The 21,188-nt window shown below is 49.0% G+C and overlaps 1 protein-coding gene across 1 annotated transcript in view; it reads left to right on the top strand.

The window, feature by feature from the left end:
- Positions 1-1,287: 1,287 nt before the first annotated feature.
- The window catches only part of ITGB3 (integrin subunit beta 3), a 54,244-nt gene continuing 34,343 nt past the window's right edge, over positions 1,288-21,188 (top strand). Inside the window, exons 1-2 of the mRNA XM_042965410.1 lie at positions 1,288-1,399; positions 18,926-19,011. Of these exons, the coding sequence (XP_042821344.1) occupies positions 1,333-1,399; positions 18,926-19,011 (153 nt within the window). The 5' untranslated portion in view covers positions 1,288-1,332. The remainder of the gene's footprint in view (positions 1,400-18,925; positions 19,012-21,188) is intronic.

Below are 21,188 nucleotides of genomic sequence, written 5' to 3' on the forward strand. Positions count from 1 at the left end.
CTGTCCCCTTCAACTTGCTAGTGACATTTCTGCTGATGGGTGCTGCTCTTTTGCTGTATCCTAATGTTTAGGAGGTCTGAGGAGGAAGTGCCCACCTCTGCAGAGGGTGGGGCTGGAGGAACGGGCCCAGACAAGCCTACCTGGAAGAGATTACATCGGGGATATTTTGAAAGAGAAGTGTAATTTTCCAGGTGGAAGATTTAGGAAGGTCAGTCAGATGGAAAGCCATGGAGTGTCTGAGAATGCCAAGTTAATTTCCTGGGCTTAGGGTGGGAGATGAGGCTGGAAAGCTGAGTCAGGGCCAGGTTTCAGGTATCTTGCGTGTCTCGAGAGGGCTTAGGGAAGCCCAGGGGCAGGTTGAAAGCCCTTAGGGGAGCCCAGGAGCTGGAGAGACTTCCATATCCTCTTTGATGCATCAGGTTTGGTTTTTGTCATTAGAGCTACCCATTGCGTCAGGAGCACCAGCCCCAGCCCCTGGCGGTCTGCTGCTCACATCCGCGGCGTTTTGCCCCTCTGAGCCGGCTGATTTCTGGTCTTGGGAAAGACCCAGAGACCCAGGGGAGGGATTGGCGAGGGGGGGGGGGGCAGGCAGAGAGTGGGAAGGAAACCTTGGAGGAAAATACGATAAAGCTGCAAAGCCTGTGAGTTTGCGTTTGCAGGAAGTGTATTGGCCCTACGTTGTTGATCACTTTCCATACGCAAGCCAAGTATTTGTAGAGAGAGGCCCTTTATGGACATCATTGCTTACACAAGCTTGAGATGCGGTCTTGTCAAGAGGCTTTCTGGAAAACCAAAGTAACCCAAAGGGGGAAAAACAGTGAATAACGAAGGACTAGACCGGTGCTTGGCATAGAGTAAACATTCAAAAGGTTGTCAAATAAACAAATTAAAGTGTGCATGAATGAAACTCAAGGTACAGAGGGAAAGTGCCCGGGAGTTCAGGTGAAAGAGAAAGCCCTCAGGAGGTGAGACTGGGTCAGGAGACGGGCCACAGGCTCCTGGCTTTTCTAAGCATACCCGGGATCCGGACGCGGACCCCGGGACCAGGATGTCTGCGGAGAACGTGCCCACGACCCCGCTCCGGTCCCAGCCTCGCCTCTCGAGGCGGGTCCCGGCCAGGCAGGGGGAGAGGAGCCGAGGTTTCCCACCACCCCCTTGCCGGCGCAGGGTCCAGAAAAGAGCGGGAGGGGAGGAAGCGCGAGTCGGCGGCCCGCCCCGTTTGTCCCACCCACCGCGTCCGCTCCCCTCCCCTCCCCTCCCGCTGCGGGAAAAGTGGCCGCGGGCGCCGCTACTCGCTGTGGGGCGGGCGCGGCGGCGGCGGCGGCGGACGAGATGCGAGCGCGGCCGCTCTGGGCCGCCGTGCTGGTGCTGGGGGCGCTGGCGGGCGTCGGTGTCGGAGGTGGGTGAGGCTCCCGCGCTGCGGGGACGCGGCTCCCCGGAGATCCGCGCTGCGCATCCTGCCGCCGCGGTGTCTGCGGACTCGGAGCCGGGAAACCCGCGGGCCGCCCTCACGCGTCTGCGCTCCGAGTGCGCGGGGCCAGGCTGGGCCGCCGGAGCCCGCAGCCGGGGAGCTTCCCGACCCCGCGGTAGCAGGGCTCAGAGGCCACCTAGGGGCGGGTCCTCCAGGACGCCGGAGCCCTTAGGGGAGTCGGGCGCCTGCCCCCGGCAGCCTCGGCGCGCGCGCGCGCGGGGGGTGGCGGGCGCACCTTCGGGGCGGCGCGCATCGCAGGTGGTCTGGGGCGTGCGGAGGCCGGCTGGCTCGGGTGGGCGCGGTGAGCTGCGGCTTCCCGGGGCTGTTCCCGCGCGCTGTCGAGGGATGTGGTTGTAGCTGCTCGGGATGAGAGTGTGTGCGCGCGCGGGTGTGCCCGCTCCTGCACATTCCTCTCTCTCCTTGGGTTACACTTTCTCCCAAGTTTTCTTTTCTTCTTTTTCCTTGGTGGCTCCCGGCAGGAGCGGTTCGGAGGAGGGTGAGGGCTCTGGCTCCCACCCTCCTCCTGGGTCCTGGGTTACAGCAGTGCCTCCGCTTCCGGGATCGCCCTCCAGTATATGCGAGGAACCACACCACGGGTCCCTGTTACTGGCTTCGATCCCTGGCTTTGTCTCTCCTGCTGTTGCACACACCATTCCAAGGCGGTTAGCATTCGATTCGGCCTCATTGGACCTGGGGAGCGGGTGGAGGGGCAGAGATTACAGTCTAGGGATGCTGCCCGTGGTCCTTCCGGAGCCCTAGTGACCTTGCCAGGGAGAACTCTGGCTCCTGGTCCGCTAGGGCGTTCCTCTGCAGAGGACACCCATGTGTACATATATGTACTCTTAATGAAACCAGTAGTACTCCTTGTAAGACCATTTAAATCCTGCAGGAGGTATTTAAAAGAGATAAGTCCATATCAAAGATAGCTCTTCAGAAATACTTTGATGACTGCCTTCAAGATCTTGTGTGTGTGTGTGTGTGTGTGTGTGTGTGTGTATAAAAGATTATACAGGACAAGGCAACAATATAAAAAAAACACTTTAGTGTATGGTTGACATACAAAAAGCTGTATATATTTAATGTATATGACTTGATGAGTTTGTAGATAAATGTACACCCAGGAAACCATCCCCACAATCTGTATGAATGATGTGATGGGGGAGTTACAGATCATTTATAGGGGACTAAGCTGTTTTTGCCGAAGCTTCCCATGCGATAGATGCTCAAACATGTCAACCGATGTCTTCAGCCTACAGTGAGCAGCCTGGTGACCATAGGACAGAAATACGCATCTCCAGCCTTGTGTCCTGGGAGGTGTTAGAGCCGCGGTTCAGATGCTGCCTGGTGTCGACGAGGGCAGTGGGGCTGCCTGCTTCCGTGAACTTAAAACATTTTCTTTTTATGTCTACAGCTTTCTGAATTTCTGAATGATTTCTGAGTCTAATCATTATATTCTTATAGTCTTAGAAGGAAATAAAGTAACCTAAGGTAGAGCCTAGCATCGTGCAGGTGCCAGTATTAGTGAAGATGAGGAGTGTACCTGTCATTTTGGTGTCTCTTCCTCCACCCCTCCCTCCTGGTCTTTTTTGTAGATCTGGTTTACAGAGTTGTAATGATCCATATAGGATACCACCACATTGACATACTTAAGTTTGCATTAAATATCCTTTGGGAGATCTGTTCACAGATTCGTCGTTGATTGGGATCATTCCAGCTGTTGTGATGGGTTGTGCTGAGCCAGACCCAGACTCCTTCTGAGAGCCAGGGTGGAGAAGTATTTAAGAGCTTGCTCTCTAGAGTCAGACCTCCAAAATAATAGACTCCTGGTAAAAGCAATTTCAATTACGTTTAAATCCCCTACTCCAGGGTTGAATCCCCCGCTGCTGGGTTGCAGGTGTTGTCAGATTCCTGGGGAAGCAGGAGGTTAGGATGAGAGCAGAAGAGGGTTGTTGGTCCACACAGTGTTGAAGGGACACACAGAAAGAGCTGGGTGGTGGCACAGAGAGGCTGTCCCAGAATAGGAGAGTCTGGTATGGGGAGAAGCGAGGTCGTTTGAGGGTAGAATTGAAATTTGGAATTTACATGCAAAGATGATCTTTCTGGCTTCACCCAAGAGCTATTGGGTTTTGTGGCTTCCCGAGTTTAAGTCTTTATTCTGACCTGAGACCTGAGGGATAACTAGTTTTGTTTGCTGTCACCATCTAAGTTGATTAGTTCTGAGCTGAAGTGCTAATTTCTTCTTCTGAGTTTATATCCTGGAAACTCTCCAGATGAAGCTTCTGCAGGAACCTTCAGGGCCTGGAGAGACATGGCAGGAAGGCTTGTTGGCTGGGGAAAGGGACAGCTATGGTTTAAAACCAGCCAGATGCGTGTTTAATTCTTGATTTTGCCTCTTATTGGCTGTGTGACCTTGGGCAAGTTACTTCATCTCTTGGGAATCTCAGTTTCCTCATCTGTAAAGTGGAGAAAACAGTACTTCGATGAGTATGCCAATTAAATGAGATAAAGGCACAAAATAAGCATTCAACAAATGGCATTTACTATTTTATTATTATTATCAGTTATTATTTTAGAGAGAGAGAAAGTGAGTAGGGGATCGGGCAGAGGGAGAGAGAGAATCAGCACAGAGCCCTACACGGGTCTGGATGTGGGGCTCGATCCCATGACCCTGGGATTATGACCTGAGCCGAATCAAGGGTCAAACGTGCAACCGACTGAGCCACTCAGGCACCCCAAATGGTGTTTACTATTGCCATTATTCCTATCCATGGTACCTACCATGTGTTGGAGACAAGAACTATTACTGCTTCATGCAGGCATGCAACCCAGGCTCCCAGAGTGAGACCAATGGAGTCCCTTATTCCATACCCTTGTGACATTCCGCCATTGGTGGTGTGGCATATCTCAGCCACTCTCACCCAGCAAGAAGCCACAGAAGAGACCAAGGAGGAAAGAGGCCCATCATTTGCTTTATATACTAGAAAACCTTAAGTTCTGTCTCTGGGAAAAGAGGAAAGTGAAAGACATTCACAAGATTTCAGGTGCTGTGAGGAGAAGGACATGTCTGTTTTGTTCAGTGCTGTAGGCCCAGTGACTGGCACCCTGGCAGCCAAAATAAATACCCAGGGAAGGCTAGCAAAAGGCATCTGGAGGTGATGTGCCTCATTGCAAGAAACCCAGTATTTGAATATCTGCACTGATTCACAGAGGAGCCTCCAGTGTTCCATCTGGGCATTCTGGAGATTTTTGGAATACAGCTGAGACCATGAATTCTTTGGGCATTTGGATCTCTGCACTATGGTGCCTTAGACCTCTGTTCTCAGGGGACCCTCTGTGGATTGTCTGCTTTTTTCCCCTCTCTCCTGGGAGGAGACACTCAGGAGGGAAGCTTTCTCCTTTACCTCCCTCAAAACCGTGTGAGTGGTAGAGATCTCCTGGGGACAGCATAAGATGGGGTAAGGAGGCGACAGTGAGGAGGGGGAAAATGGATATGACTCTGGAATTTCCTAATAGAAATTCTTCCTCTGTAACTCCCCACCACACTCAGGATCTCTGGTTATCATCCCCTCCCAGCCCTGCGAATCCTTCTGCCTCTGTTGGCAGAAATAGCCAAGAAGCATGCCCACAAGAACCACAACTCATGAATCAGCAGACAGATAATTAACTGGGGGAGTGACTGAGCAGCTTCAGGGATAAACCACTTGGCCTGAGCCAGCCCCCTCTGCTGCCCACAGAGCTGGCCTGCTACTTCACCCCATCGCCTCGCCTCCTTGCCCCTGAGCTCTGCCCGTTCCTAGATGGGAAGATCATTGTGTTTGAAGGAACTCGGTTCCTGAGTGCCAATGCAGGTGGGAGTGGGAGAATGATACTGTCTATTCCTGTGTAAGCTGCTGCTGTTTATTGCAACGTGAAACTATCCAGCAAAAGAAATGTGTAAAATCTGCCTTTTTCCCCCATGTACATAGTGTCTCCGGGAACACTCTTTTTATTATTTATTTATTTTTTAGAGAGAGAGTGTGCACATACAAGCAGGAGGGGGGGCAGGAGGTAGGGAAGGGGCAGAGAGAGAGAGAGAGAGAGAAAGTCTTAAGCAAGCTCCACGCTCAGTATAGAGCCCAATGTGGGGCTTGGCTGGGGGCTCCATCCCATAACCTTGGGATGGTAACCTGAGCCAATATTAAGAGTCAGACACTTAACTGACTGAGCCACCCAGATGCCCCTCCAGGAACACTCTTTTTAAAGTGAGGTTTACTGAAGGGTAATTTACATGCAATAAAATCCATCCTTTTTAGGTATATGGTTTTTTGAATTGTGACACACGTTTAACCAAGTATCCATCACCATGATCAAGATACAGAATATTTCCATCATCCCAAAAGTTTCCCTTGAACTCCTTTGTCATCAGTACCCTATCCCCACCTTTAGTTCCTGGCAACCTCTGATCTGTTTCCCGTCCTTACAGTCCTACCTTTAATGGAACGTCATATAAATGAAGTCATAGCCCATTAAGTCTGGCTTCTTTCACATAGCGTGACACATCTGAGATTCATCCATGTTGTGGAGAACCCCAGAAAGCCCAGGGGTTATCTAGGTCTACTTCATCTTCCTCAGGTGCTGAGGCGGTTACCCTGATGGGGCTCCTGGGTGGCTCAGTCTGTTAAGCGTCCGACTTCAGCTCAGGTCATGATCTCACAGTCCATGAGTTCGAGCCCTGCATCAGGCTCTGTGCTGACAGCTCAGAGCCTGGAGACTGCGTCGGACTCCGTCTCTGTCTCAAAAATAAATAAAAACATTAAAAAAATTAAAAAAGAAAAGAAAGCAGGGGACCATGTGAATGAAACCCAGATGCAACTTTCCATTTCTAAATTTTCTAACGGGATCAATGCCTTTGAGCCATGTATAACCCATTTGATTTCCCCAGTGCTAAGTAGTGATCTCTTCAGGATATTGGAGAGGACTTTGCAGCAACTAGCACTTTTATTATTAGTCTGGAAAGGAATGCGTATTTTGTGGCCAAATATGGTACATCACAATCCTTGTTAAGTAAACCTGGAGCTATTCTACCTTTTAAAATTTTTTTGCGGGGGTGGGGGGAACCTGAGTGGCTCAATTGGTTAAGCGTTGGTCTTCACCTCAGGTCATGATCTTGTGGTTCGTGGGTTGGAGCCCTGCGTTGGGCTCTGTGCTGGCAGCTCACAGCCTGGAGCCTGCTTCGGATTCTGTGTCTCCCTCTCTCTCTCTCTGCCCCTCCCCCATTCACACTTTGTCTTTCTTTCTTAAAAATAAATTTAAAAAAACATTAAAAAAATTTTTAAAAATGTTTAATTAAAATTTTTGATAGCATATCTGAAAATAATAAGTCTTCCTTCTGGTTTTTAGTCATATTCCCACAAAAAGACTAGTCTCCTTCCCCGCCCCGCCCCCCACCCAGCATTTCTTAGCTCAATTGGTGAAGACATTCAGACATTCAAGGAGAGAATGAGGTGATATGTGCTCATTTTAAGAAAGTCAAACATTGGAGAGTAAAATGGCTAGTTTCCCTTTAATTCTGTTCTCCCATAACGTTCAATATTAAATAGATGGTGTGTTCTATTTTTTTTAATGTTTATTTATTTTGAGATAGAGCACGCGTGCTCGATCACAACTGGGGGAAGGGACAGAGAGAGGGCGAGAGAGAGAGAGAGGGAGAGAGAGAATCTCAGGCAGGCTCTGCAGGGTCAGCACACAGCCCCAATGCAGGGCTCGGATTCATGAACTGTGTGAGATCATGACCTGAGCAGAAATCAAGAGTCAGACGCTTAACCGACTGATCCGCCCCAGTGCCCCCAGGTGGTGTGCTCGATTCAGATTTTCCTCCATGTATATATAATAATTCTCATGTGTGTTCCTATACCTCTACCTAAACTTGTGCTATTTCTTTTTTTAAGCTTACAAAAAACACCTCCTTTCATGCAGAAAAAAAAAAAAAAAAGTCAGTGTGAAAAGATCTGCGGGTCGGAAACTGAGAAACCTATATTCGATTCCCAGCTGTGCAAGCTTTTTCATCCGTTTGCTGGGTGACTTTGCACAAGCCATCTTCCCCCTGAGTCTGGTCGGGCTCTTGGTGTCTCAGGGGCTGCAAAATGGAAGGAGATGGGAGGGAGAGACTTTGGTTCACACCTGCCCCTCCTCACCTTCAACTGGAGAAGCTTTTCCTTTAACTAATTCATATCATGGAACTCCATGTAAAGATTTCTTTGTGGGGGGCGGGGGGCAGGGAAGAGGGAGATCTACAGTTAAAAACAGGCTTGAAAAATTTCGCACCAGAAGAGAGCTCCAGAGGTTTGGCAAAAGGCACATTCAGTAGCCACTTTAAAAAGTCCCCGTAGTTATGGGGCGCCTGGGTGGCGCAGTCGGTTAAGCGTCCGACTTCAGCCAGGTCACGATCTCGCGGTCTGTGAGTTCGAGCCCCGCGTCAGGCTCTGGGCTGATGGCTCGGAGCCTGGAGCCTGTTTCCGATTCTGTGTCTCCCTCTCTCTCTGCCCCTCCCCCGTTCATGCTCTGTCTCTCTCTGTCCCAAAAATAAATAAAAAACGTTGAAAAAAAAAATTAAAAAAAAGAAAAAAAAAAGAAGTCCCCGTAGTTAACCTAAATCTCTGTGCTAAATGGGATTCCTGGGTCGAGAAACCCCGGGCCTGTGAGATCCACCCGTGGTTTCAAACCCTTGCTTTAGCCACTACACGAGGTAAGCTCCTCCAGGTTAAACCTTTGCTGGAGCTGCGGGAGGGCGGGTGTGACCACCTCTCTGAGATGAGGGGAACGTGGCTACATATTGAGACTGATGAGCGATCTGGGACTGCTACATATTGAGAACAGACCATACCCTGCTCTCTCCCGGGCGGTTCCTGAAGGGAGTGGGCCAAAGTCTATTCCTGAGTTCCCGCTGGATTTCAGATTCAAAGAGGCTAACGGGTGCTGATGCTGCAGATGTCCCGGCTTGTAGGAAGCCTGGCATGCTCTGGGGAGCCTACATGTAGGTGAATGCCAGTGTACAAAATGAGACAGGACTGAGGACATTCAGAATTAGCTCTAATTTTTTTTTTTTAGCTTATAAAAGTAATTCCGCTTGTAAAAAAAAAAAAAGTTGAAGCAGTGCAGAAGTAGGATAATGCAAAGTACCAAGTCCTTTGTAGTCTTGTCCTTAAAGATACCCGCTGTTAATAGTTACTCCAGTTTTTTTCCCCCATGTGTGTCACCATATGCAGTTATTTATTCTTATTGTTACTTCTTTTAAAAAAATTTTAAAACCTGTTTTGAGAGAGAGACAGTACAAGCTGTGCAGGGGCAGAGAGAGAGGGAGGCGTAGAATCCGAAGCAGGCTCCAGGCTCTGAGCTGTCGGCACAGAGACCGACCTGGCGCTCGAACTCGTGAACTGTGAGATCGTGACATGAGCCGAAGTCAAGACGCTTAACCGACTGAGCCACCCAGGCGCCCCTCGAAGCATGTTTTATGTCAGTTTATATCTTTCCATTATTTATCCTAAGAGATATAATTCTTGCCAGAAGGCCTACTGTTATATGGATGTAGCAGAATTTACTTAATGGATTGCCTGCTGGTGGACTTTGGGATCATTCCCATGTATTTGCTACTACAAATAAAGCGGCAGGGAGTCTCCTTGTTCATTGTCTGCACCTTTGTTCAAGTGTTTCTGCAGGTTCAATTTCTTGAACCGAAGCTGCTGGGTCAAAGGACATGAATGTTTTACATCTAAATTGTAATAGGTTTTGCTGAGTTGTTTTCCAAAACGGTGGGAGTAATTTGCCTTCCTACCAAGACAGGGTGGGGAGGGGAGGGGGTGGGGACCGTGAGGACCATTGCCTGCTATCCGTACCCACCAGACGTGAGCTGGAGGAGGAGGAGGAGTAGCAGAACTGGACAGCTGCATGCCAAGGAGGTCACCAACAGGGCACCGCTGGGCTGGGCCTCAAACAGAGCTTGGTACCAGCTCGCTTCTTCTCTGTGCTGAGTGTGTCACTTGGGAGGTGGGGCCTGTGCTGATAACATTTTCCAGAGCTTGAGATGCAGCATTTGAATCAAATGTCTGTCAAGCTGTTAAGAAGAAATGGGCGTTTGTGCATTGTGTGAGTGGTCTTGGGCCCAGGGATGCTAGGCCTCCTAGACTGGGAGTCACTCGTGATGCTTTCTGGCTGGAATATAGACGTCCAGGACTGGCGGAACCTTGAAGATCTTCTAACCCAACACTGTTTGCTTTACAGAGAAGGAGAAAGGGAGACCCTGAGCGTTGAAGGGACCCTCCCAAGGTCATACAGCTCATTTAGTGGCATTGGTAGGCTCTAGCCCTGGGGGCTCTTGTCTCCAGGCCAGCGATTTCTTCAGCATATCCTTTTAGAGGCAGAGGGTCCTGTGAGTCTGACCCTGGGGCAGGGCTGGGGCAGCGGTGGGGATGGCATTCCTAACGCAGGAAGCAGTTAGAGGGAAGGTGAGGAGGAAGGAAGCCAACATTTACTGAGCATCCACCACAGGTGGTTCTTCCACATAAATTATCTCATTTAATCCTAACAACGCCTGAGATAAGTACTATGTCCATATTTGGGAGCATGGGGAAAGGAAGCAGCCATTTGGGGTCTCCCGTGTTTGGCCGATGTGGCTGCATCAGGCCCTTTAAATACCAACGAGCAATTACGAGTCCTTGAGTAGAGACTACAAGAGTCACTGTTGTCGGAGCCCCAGGGAGACGAATGGGCCTGCTGGAGGCTACCTAGCCAGCGGAATGGCAAAGGAGTGGCTTTGGACCTGAGATCCCCTGCCTACAGTTCTGCTTGTTTTCCCCACCACGTTCACTGTTACGCAATAATAATGATCATTGATTTTACCACGGCTGCCCTATGGTGTTGCTCAGGGTCTGGGTGTTAATGTTATATGACAACCATACAGAAGGTAGGACTCGGTCCGAGGAGGGGCCTTCTGCAGTGTTCTGCACACGGCTACCTCATTAACCCAGTTGGAGATGCAAACCAGGCATGATCTGGCTTTACTTACGAGGGCAGGGCCTACTGGCTGAAGAGTCAGTGAAAGGGTATGGCCGGTGGTGAGAACATTCGAACTTTGTCCAAGCGGGTCCACTTGCTAGGGAGCAAACCTGTCTTTCTACCGTGCCCCACATGTCATCCGGCAGTAAGTCCTTGGAACATGTCTAGGGTCTGACCACACTGTTAACACCATTACTATCCCAATCCAAATCCCTGCCGTCTGTTGCCTGAATTATTGTAATAGCTTCCTAACTGGTTTCTTTTCATCTTGTTCCCCTTAGGTCTGCCTTCCTTTCAGTGGCCAGGAGGACCTTTTCTCTACTCACGTTTGCTCAAATTCCTCTCGTGGCTTTCCATCATATGGAGAATGAAAGCCATACTCCTTACCATGGTTGTAGCTTTCTAGCGTTTTGGTCCCTGACTGCTCCTCCAGCCACTTCTCTGCCTCTTTCCTCCTCCCTCTCTCTTCCTGCTACTTCTTTAACAGGCTGAAGTCCATCTCGCACTTGTGGATTCTTTCTGGAATGCTTGTCCCCTAGATCTTCTCATGACCCACTTGTATCATTTTGAAATGTCAACTCAGAGAGGCCTTTCTTTTTCTCTTTTTCCCCCTTTTCTTAATTGTTTTTTTTATTTGAGTACACTTGACATACATGTTGCATTAGTTTCAGGTGTGCAACGTAGTGATTCAACATCTCTATACATTATGCTACATTCCCGAGTGTAGCCGCCCATTGTCCCCATGCGACGCCATTGTAATACCATCGACTGTATTCCCTATTCCCATGACTTACTCATCCCAGTGCTGGAAGCCTCTATCTCCCAGTCCCCTTCACCCATTTTGCCCATCCACTTATCCCCTTTTCCCTCTGGCAAACATTGTTTGTTCTCTGTATTTATAGGTCTGATTCTGCTTTTTGTTCGTTCGTTAATTTGTTTTCAAGATTCCACATATAAGTGAATCATATAGTATTTGTCTTTCTCAGTCCGACTTATTTCACTTAGCATAATACCCTCTGGGTCCATCCATGTTATCACCAATGGCAAGATCTCATCCTTTTTTATGGCTGTGCAATATTCTAGTGTGTGTGTGTGCGTGTGTGTGTGTGTGTGTGTGTGTATTACATCTTCTTTATCCACTTATCTATTGATGGACACTTAAGTTGCTTCCAAAGTTGGGTATTGTAGATAATGCTTCAGTAAACATAGGGGTGCATGTATCTTTTTGAATTAGTGTTTTTGTTTTCTTTGGGTAAATACCCAGTAGTGGAATTATTGGATCATATGATGTTTCTGTTCTTAATTTTTGAGGAACCTCCCTACTGTTTTCCATAGTGGCTGCACCAACTTACATTCCTACCAACAGTGAATGAGGGTTCCTTTTTCTCCACATCCTCATCAACACGTGTTATTTCTTGTCTTTTTGATTTTAGCCATTCTGACAGGTGTGAGGTGATATCTTATTGTAGTTTTGATTTGCATTTCCTTGATAATGAGTGATGTTGAGCACCTTTTCATGTGTCTGTTGGCCATCTGTAGGTCTCTGGAAAAATGCCTATTCAGGTCCAGAGAAGCCTTTCTTGACCATGTTCTCTAGAAGAGACTTCTTCCCCTCATTGATGTTATTCTTTTATTCTCCTTTTGTTTTTTTTAAAAGCATTTGCCACTGGTTGAAATTGTCCATTTTTGTTGTAAGTTTTTGTTTTTGTTTTTGCACTAAAATTTGAGCTCCACAAGACTAGGGGGCTTGTTTCGTTCCACAATATGTCTCCAGTGCCTAGGAGAGCGCCAGGCATAGGTAGGTGCTTCATGAATAGTTGTTGAGTAAATGAATGAATGAACACCAACACCACTGATGTATATTAGTATAAAAGTATAAAGCTGGAGTGGCCATGTTCCTATTATCTATAGATGGATTAACCATAGCAAAATTTTCATTCCAGAATGGCTTTTTTTTTTCTCAATCACATAAAGTATTTAAGGGCAGTGTTTCTCGAAATCGTGTCATATATGCTATAGAAATGCAAAACCTTTTTGTATTATCTTCTTAGGGGTGCTACAACTGTGGGGCTTAACGCAATGAACTTTATTCTAGTCTCCCTGGAGGCTAGAAAACTGGAGGCAAGGTATCAGCAGGGCCCTGCTTTCTCAGAGACTCTGGATAGAATCCTTCCCTGCTGCTTCCTGTCTCCTGGTGGTTGCTGGTACTCTGGCATTCCTTCCCTTCCAGTTGGATCACTCCGATCTCTGCCTCTGTCATCACATGGCATTTTCTCTGTATGTTTGTCTTCACATGGTGTTTTCCCCCTGCAAGGACATCAGTCAGGCTGGGTTAGGCCTCCCCTAAGGACCTTATCTTGATTATATCTGCAAAGATCTTGTTTCCAAATAAGGTCACAGTGGTAGGCACTGGGGGTTAGGACATCAGCATATTTTTCTGGGGGCACAGAATTCAACCCATAACACATTTTAATATTGGTAGAGGCAAATTATACACAAATGCCTTCTGATGTCACATGCCATATTTAACGAACTGTGATGCACTTTTTTAAATCTCTGAAATTATGGTACATCCTACATCCATAGTCTTAGATATGGTGAAACGTGGAAATTTGGATTTCCTGCCATTTTGGGTGATGCTTCCTGGAGCTTTATGCTCAGAGGTGCGTGTTACCTTGAACTTCACTTTTCCCTTCCCCTTCCCCTTCCTTAGATTACTGAGCTGCTGCTACATGTAATGAAGGAACAAAAATAAAATAAACTTTCTTAGCAGATTGCTCTAAGAAAGCTCTAGAGAAACTTGTGGATCCATATGGCAGTTAGCATGAGATGTTTTGTTCTTGGATGACTCACTCAGCCAGGTGACTGCAATGGAAGATCAGGCCCCGCCAAGTCAGCCGGTGTCCCCGTGGACCTAACTGGGAAGTGACTAGTCAAAGGTCAGTGGCAGGGCTGGAGAGCCAGGCCAGACCTCCTTTCTGGCAGATAGCAAGACAGTCCGTGGTGTATGCAGTGTGGATCACCCTCCCTTCCCACTAAACACCTCTCCTTTTGACTTAGCCCTTTCCTGAAGCACCCTGGCTTCACTAGGGTGGCCCATTCCTGCATTCTGGCATCCTGGCTCATTGGACAGTGTGTCCTCAAAATAGCTCTCATTGACGCATTATGACTTCCACTTGTTCCAACTCCCTTCCTAGTTCCTCTTTTTTCCCCCATTTTCCCCATCCTTTGTCTCTCTTCTGGTTTTGTGAATTGGGCTGACGTGCCAAACCACAGCCTTTCCTTCCACTGCTTTTCAGGCAAACTTCTTGGCGGTCTTGTCTATATTTTCTTTTCTTTCTTTTTTAATGTTTATTTACTTTGAGAGAGAGAGAGAGAGAGAGAGAGAGAGAGAGAGAGAGATTGAATCCCAAGCAGGCTCCAAGCCACCAGCACAGAGCATGACGTGGGGCTCGATCTCACGAACGGTGAGATCATGACCTGAGCTGAAATCAAGAGTTGGACGCTTCACCGGCTGAGCCACCCAGGCGCCCCTCTCTCTGTTTTCTACTTGGCCTTCTCCTCTTGGCCATCCCTCCTGGACTGGATTTTCGAACACTAATATTCCTGACCCCATTTAGAAGTTAGATCTGACAACTGATTGTTTTACTGTAGTCTGATGCTTTCTGGCTCTGTGCTCCCACCACCCCCCTGTTCAGGGCATGCTCAGCAGTGTGTCTAGTGTCGTGTAGAAGAGTGGCTTCAGGGAAAAAGTAAGAAGAAAGTAAAACATTCACCTGCCTCAAACAGCTTGGGACTCAGGATGAAAACAGCAAGGACAAAAACGACAGCCACTGTAGCAGCAGCAGCAGCCTTTAGGGAGTGCTTCCTGTGTGCCAGCCCTTTGTGCTCAGAGTTTGACAGGGACTTGTTTCATTTAATCCTTACAGCCACCCTGTGAGGACCAGGGCCCTGTTTGCTTGCTCTGGCTAAACCATCAGAGGAAATGGGTGGTGGGGTTGCTGATTGTTTTCAGCGACAAAGTTCTGATGAAGATTGCCACTTCTCTGGCAGGGCTGAGTCTGGGCCCTTGAGGCTGAGCAAGAACACAGGCCTTATGAATGGCTGGAAACAGAGGCCCAAACTCCTTCCACATGTTCAGGAGGGAGGGGTGGTCTCAGAGCTGAAGCTCATTGAATCAGCGTGGCCCAGGCGCAGAAACTTCTGATGAGTCAGTCACTTTTAGCCACGGCGATCCGGGGAACCTGCCTTTGGTGGTAGGTCTTGGTGGGGGGTATTGTGGGGGGAATCACTGGTTCTCATGAAATCAACCTATGATTCACTAAGAGAGGAAAGGGGAACGGGCTCTCATGACTCCCCGGGCATGACTTCCTAAAGAACAGATCCCAGCGGCTTGTCTCATCCTCTGGGGTCATGGGCTGCCCATTCACCGGGAGGGGGCCTGCTGTTATTTATTTCCCATCTGGCAAGGCTTTCTATTGTGGCTACGAGAGTCAAGGGCTCCTAGGCAAATACATGCTAATTTGAGAGTGAATGGGTGGAAAAATGGATAGCCTGGGGAGAGTTTTCAAAAATAATTGGAGGTGCCCACACCTCCCATGGTCCTCTTCTCTAGTCTCACTCTTCCCGAGGTCTCCCCCTGCCTCTTCCCCCCAACCCCAGTGAAAACCGATGGCATTTATGTCTGGAATTACCCCCCTCGATGCTGATTCCCATGGAAACTTTGAGGAGGGAGACAGAGACCTAAAACATTTTGAGCTATGCTTCCAGTAAGGCAGTAAAGGTGGGGGGAGGGGGGGGGCGGGCGGGGGGTGTGTGCTCACATCTGGCCAGGGAAAGAGCCACCACGAGCTGAGACATGGCCAGGCAGTCCTCGCAAGGGGAGGCCTCCTGGTTGCCTCGTGGATTCTGAACTGTGAGGTCCTCTGAGGCCAGCAGCTCCTGGCTACCTTCCTTCCATTATAGACAATGCGTGGCTGAGGGCTGCCCCAACTCAGAGGTGGCCTTGGTAGCTCAGGGCCAGGCCGGGAGCCACTGCTATGATTCCCATGACACGGTCCTCCCGCTCGCTCAGTGAGAGTGTCAGTCAAGTCAGAGCCTGGGGCCCAGAGGTTCCTCATGGGCTGGTAGCGGCACCCCACTTGGGGAACTGTGGATTTGGGAAAAGCCTTTGAAAGTTAGACTCGAGCTCTGAGGAAGTCTGGGGCTTCCGGGATTCCACATGTGATGCTGGTGTTTTTAGGAGAACAGTGGAAGTTTAAATTGTCACAGGCACTGTTTCAATGCATTTGCATGTTTTATAATGGAACTCAATGCATAATTTGGAGACGTGAGCTCGGTTGCTTAAAAACACAAAATATAACTGATCCAGGCCAGTGCCTTTCAGTTTGCTCCACTGTATATCTATGGAGCATCTCCTGTGAGCAAGGATTGGGGCTGGACGGGGCTGGTTGGGGCTGGACGGGGCTGGTTGGGGCTGGACGGGGCTGGACGGGGCTGGACGGGACTGGATGGGGCTGGACGGGGCAAGCCTCAAGAGGCTTATTAAAATCTATCGGGTGGCAGTGTTGTTAAGATAGATAGATGAACAATTGTAACGTTAGGAGTTACGAGTGAAGAAACAGGCTAAGAGGAGATGCATACTCTCCCAAGGCCACGTTAGCAGTGGTGACTCAACGAGGACCGCAGTCCACTGATTGCACGCTTCCCTCTTCTGTTAGCTCCCTCCGCCCCCTGGTGAGGCCCTGAGATGGATATCGGTAAAACGTAATTTTTTAAAGAGGTAAAAGTACGTTACCATACAAGTGTAACACGCACATGTGCCAAAGATTTTATTCAGCTTAATTAATGAGGGAGTCAGGTTAATTCAAAAGAAAATTCAGGGAAGGGAGGGGCGCCTGGCTGGCTCAGGGCATAGGACATGCGACTCTTGATCTCAGGGTTGTAAGTTCAAACCCCATGTTGGGTGGAGAGATTAATTAAAAATAGTTTAAAACAATCTTTAGAAAATTCAGGGAAGGGAGATTTATAGTTGGTAGTTGAAAGGAACGCTGAAATCAATTACCTAATATTTTCGAAATTGGTTAAAGGCAATAAAACCAGACAGAAATCATTTGCATCGCTGTTGGATAAGAACCATATACACTGTTATTATCAAGAATCATTTCTTTTTGTTTATTTTTATTTATTTTGGGAAAGATACAGAGAGCAAGCAGGGGAGGGGCAGAAAGAGAAGGAGACAGAATCCCAAGCAGGCTCCATGCTGTCAGCGCAGTGCCCCGTGCGGGGCTTGAACTCACAAACCATGAGATCGTGACCTGAGCTGAAATCAAGAGTCAGACGCTTAACCGACTGAGCTACCCGGACACCCCAAGAATCATTTCTATTGTTACTGGTTTTCTACAAGTTAACCTCTACTTTTATAGAGTTCTAAAATGTCCTAATCAATAGAAGTCAAACAAAGGTATGCACTCCTAGAAAATCAGATAATCCCTAAGTATGGTGGGTCTACTTGTCAACACTGGATACAACAGATAACAATGGATAATTTTTCTTGACAATATTCTGTGTGTGTGTGTGTGTGTGTGTGTGTGTGTATGTGTGTGTATACACACATTTTCTGGGTATGTTTTGTCTAGGTGTTGGAAGGGAGTTCACACACGTTATAATAAAATAGACTTGAGACATTCAGCTTGATAGGAAGTTTTGGGGGCACTGGGAAAAAAAAACAATCTTTTTTCGATCAGGCTGATTTCCCTAAAAATAGATTTGCTGGTCTTACCAGCTGGGAGCAAAGGGACTACTTTAGGAACTTGGATGAAGGACCTGGGTCATGGAGAGGAATGTATCTTCCTCAGTATGTTCCTTACATTGGAAAAAGCCTTCCTGGGGACCACTGAGGAAGGGAGGAGGTTTACCTGGCTGAGCCCAGAAAGGCTGAACTAGGGGAAGCAGGGAGGATGAGAGCTTCCGCCCAAGCCAATGCCTGCGGTTTGCTTCCTGGCTAGGCTTCTCTGGGTTATTTCGGTCTCTGTGGTGGCCTCTGCTCTTCCCCCTCCCTCCCCACACCCCAGGCTTTTCTCTGTCCCATGACAATGTGAAAACTGTTCACATTCGAATGGCCTTTTGTCATGTGCTGAGTGCTTCTCCTTCACCTCCCTGAATTCTTTGCACAAATCCTGTGAGGTGGGTGTTACCATTTCATAAAGGTTAACTGAGCAGCTCAGTTAGTCCTGGTACAGCTAGTAAAAGGAGCATTCAGAATTCAAATACAGGGGTGCCTGGGTTGCTCAGTTGGTTAAGTGTCCGACTCTTGATTTCGGCTCAGGTCATGATCTCGTGGTTCATGGGTTCAAGCCCCACATCGGGCTCTGCTCTGACAGCTCTGACATCGGGCTCTCCCTGCTTGGGATTCTCTCTCTCCCTTTCTCTTTGCCCCTCCCCTGCTGTCTGTCTCTCTCTCTCTTTCAAGATAAATACATAAAAACTTTTTTTATATGTTTGTTTGTTTATTTATTTATTTATTTATTTATTTATTTATTTTGAAGGAGAGTGAGAGAGACAGAGCACAAGCGCGGGAGGGGTGGAGAGAGAGGGAGACACAGAATCCAAAGCAGGCTCCAGGCTCTGAGCTGTCAGCACAGAGCCTGATGCAGGGCTCGAACCCACGGAGTGGGAGATCACGACCTGAGCTGAAGTCAGATGCTCAGCCGACTGAGCCACCCAGGTGCCCCTGAATATGAAAACTTAAAAATTAAAAAATAATTCAAATACAGGCCTTCCAACTCCAATTCCTGCTCTTCCAGCTTATCTCACTCAGCCTTTTCTGACATTTCTGGCATTCTCCCTGGACCATTCTACACCCTGACACCTTGATATATGTATTGGGAGTCTTGAGAGGGCTTCAGAAGATTTGCTTTGTCCTGGAAGGCCAGTGGAACACTGCCTGGCAGTGACCCCCACCACTGCCCCCCACCATATTTAGGCTGTGTGTTAATGTTAGTACATCAGGGCCTGGGATCCCCACGTAGTGGCTGTGAATCCGTCGCACGAATAATTGGAGAGAGGGCACACTGCATTGCTCTGGGCCTCAGATTTTCCTGTGCACAATGTGGGTGTCAAACCAGTTGTTAATGAAAGCCTTTCCATCTGTTATGATCTGACACTGTGGGTCCATCTTGCTCCAAAGCTTGTCATCACTGGGGCCTCATCAGTGAGGGTGGCGAGGAGTTTCTCCTGACCTTTCTCGTTCTCTTTCCTCCTTACGAAACAGCCTGTGTTTGGTGAAGGTCTATGGTATGGTCAGACCTGCTGTGTGCATCTGAGAGCTATACATCTGAGCATTTGGGGAAGTTGGGAAGGATGGGGCAGGCCAGTTACCCTGTCAGGCCAAGTCGGTTGCTAACGCCTTTGTCTCCTTTGCAGTGTCCAACATCTGTACCACACGAGGCATCCACTCCTGCCAGGAGTGTCTGGCTGTGAGTCCTGCGTGTGCCTGGTGCTCAGATGAGGTAAGGAGAGGACATCTGACCTTCCTTCTTAACCCAGGCTTCGCTGCTTTTGTGCAGGAATGGACCCATAGGGTTATCTCCTCCCTGCTAAATACACAAGCCCCGTGTCCCTTCTGAGCAGAACTAGAAGGAAGCCTTCAAGTTGGTAGATGTCAACGTGAGCTGTCATGGGGTTGTTGCCGGGAACGCTGTCCAGACTCTGCGGTGTGACCCCCAGCACGAGCCAATGTGGTTAGGCTCCTGGCGTCACTGTAGCCATTGTCTCCCTTTGCCACACTTTGATTGCTTTTTTGTTGGGGTGGAGCACCCCGGGAAAGCAGGGTATCAAAAAGAGAGGCAGCAGAGGGTTATTGGCATAGAGGGGATGCTGGCATACAAACATCCTAGAGTTTTTAAAAGACCGGTAAAAGAAGAATCTTACACTTAACATGGCAGGGGTGGGGGACGTTCAGTCAGAAGATCTTTTCTCTTCCCTTTTCCTCTGTGATGTCTGGACCCCCGCAGCTTTACCTGCTCCTCTCTCTCTTATTTTCCTCCTTCCTTCCCTCGCTTAGGTGTCAATGAGGGAAGGCGCTGGGCCCATTTGGTGAGGATACGAGGGTGACAGGAAAGGGTTAGCTGTGTCTAGGCAGAGGGTTTGTTGTGTCTGGGGCCCTAGGGAATGAGTGTGTCTGAGGGAATGGCTATGTTTGTGGCTGGGACGGGAATTTGGAGCTGGTGAGAGCTGGGGGGTGAGTGTGGCTGGAGGGAGTCCAGTGATTACAGACCGAGACTGAGTCATTGGCCTGGCCCCCGGCAGGTGTTTACCTGAACTCCTGGCCTGGCTGCTTCCCCACTACCTGAGGCGCCCTCTCTGTCACCACAGCACCTCTCTGCCCTCTGCAGTTTTCTGACTGCTCTAACCCAGCCTCCTCGTCCCTTTGCTTCTCTTCCTGATCTGCTGAGTTTCCTAAAAAGGCAACCTCCCTGGCAGGCTGGTGGGGGTGTGGGGAGAGAGAGTGGGAGCTGGGAGGCTGTGTTTATCCTTAGACAGGAGGACTGCCAGAGCTGCGGGGGCCAGCCCAACACACTACTTTGCCTCTGTACAGTTCAGCACAGGAACTGCTTCCAGAGGCAGCTGCCCAACATCTGGGCCACATTGACTTCATTTAGCAAACGAAACATTCCCTGGGGCTGGGAGGGAGAGGTGGGGAGGGGGCGGGTGAATCCACCCTCCCTCCCCCCACCCCCATAGGTTCTCCACCCCTCTGGGCTGAGCTGGCTGCTCCAGTGTGATGGGGCCTCCTCCCTTGTCCTTTGCCATGTCCTCCTTCCCTTGGTTGCCATCATAATATCACTCAGCCGCTCTTGTAAGGAAGTTGGAATTCTGCAACAGAAGAAGGGAGAGCTGGATGGGGCGGATGCCTCCTTCTTGGATTGGATGGCCTGAAGCTGGCTGGAGCAGATGGGTAGCCAGGGGAGAAGCCCTAGTGTCACTCAAAGGATGCTCCCATCCCCTTTCCCTCCTTTTCAACCCAAAGTGAGAGAAAATGCAGGCAACTGTGGCCAAGAGGCATCTGGGGAAAAAGAAAACATATTCTTGGAGTGTCCGTCACCCCTTTTGCTCTGCATAAGGACGTGCCCTGTAGCTGAGGTATGTTGAGGCCGAACCAGACAAAGCCCGTAGGTCATGTGACCAGATTTTGGAAATGCAAGTGCAGAATATTTATGGATGACCGTGGTGAATTTTGTCTCCTGGGGCAGACCGGGGGAGGATGGGGGGAGCGGGAAGGTGAGGGTAGGATCAAAGCGTAAGGTAGGACCTGCCTAGGAATGGTGGTGGTGGTGGTGGGGGATGGGGTGAGTCAGAGAGGAAATGAGTGTATCAAGGACCAAAGAAAACTAATGAGTAGAAGTAGAAGGTCCAATAAGATATTCTCTGGGAGAATGGAATATAAACAGGAAAGTGGGGGAGGCCAAGGAGTTAGAGAATGACTACAACTATCTCTGAGAAAGGGGGAGGAGGGGAGGAGAGATAGCGGAGGAGCCCAGTATGAGGCAAAGTGTGTCAGCCAGGGAGGAGTGGGGGGGTGGGAATCCCAGCCTGTAACCTGAACATGACTGCTGGTGGTGGTTGTTTTGTTTTTTTTTTTTTTTTTTTTTTGCCCGAGGGCTTCCCCTACACAGGCCAAGTTTAA

This window comes from Panthera tigris, chromosome E1, assembly GCF_018350195.1.
Source record: "Panthera tigris isolate Pti1 chromosome E1, P.tigris_Pti1_mat1.1, whole genome shotgun sequence".
In the NCBI taxonomy this organism is placed as follows: domain Eukaryota; kingdom Metazoa; phylum Chordata; class Mammalia; order Carnivora; family Felidae; genus Panthera; species Panthera tigris.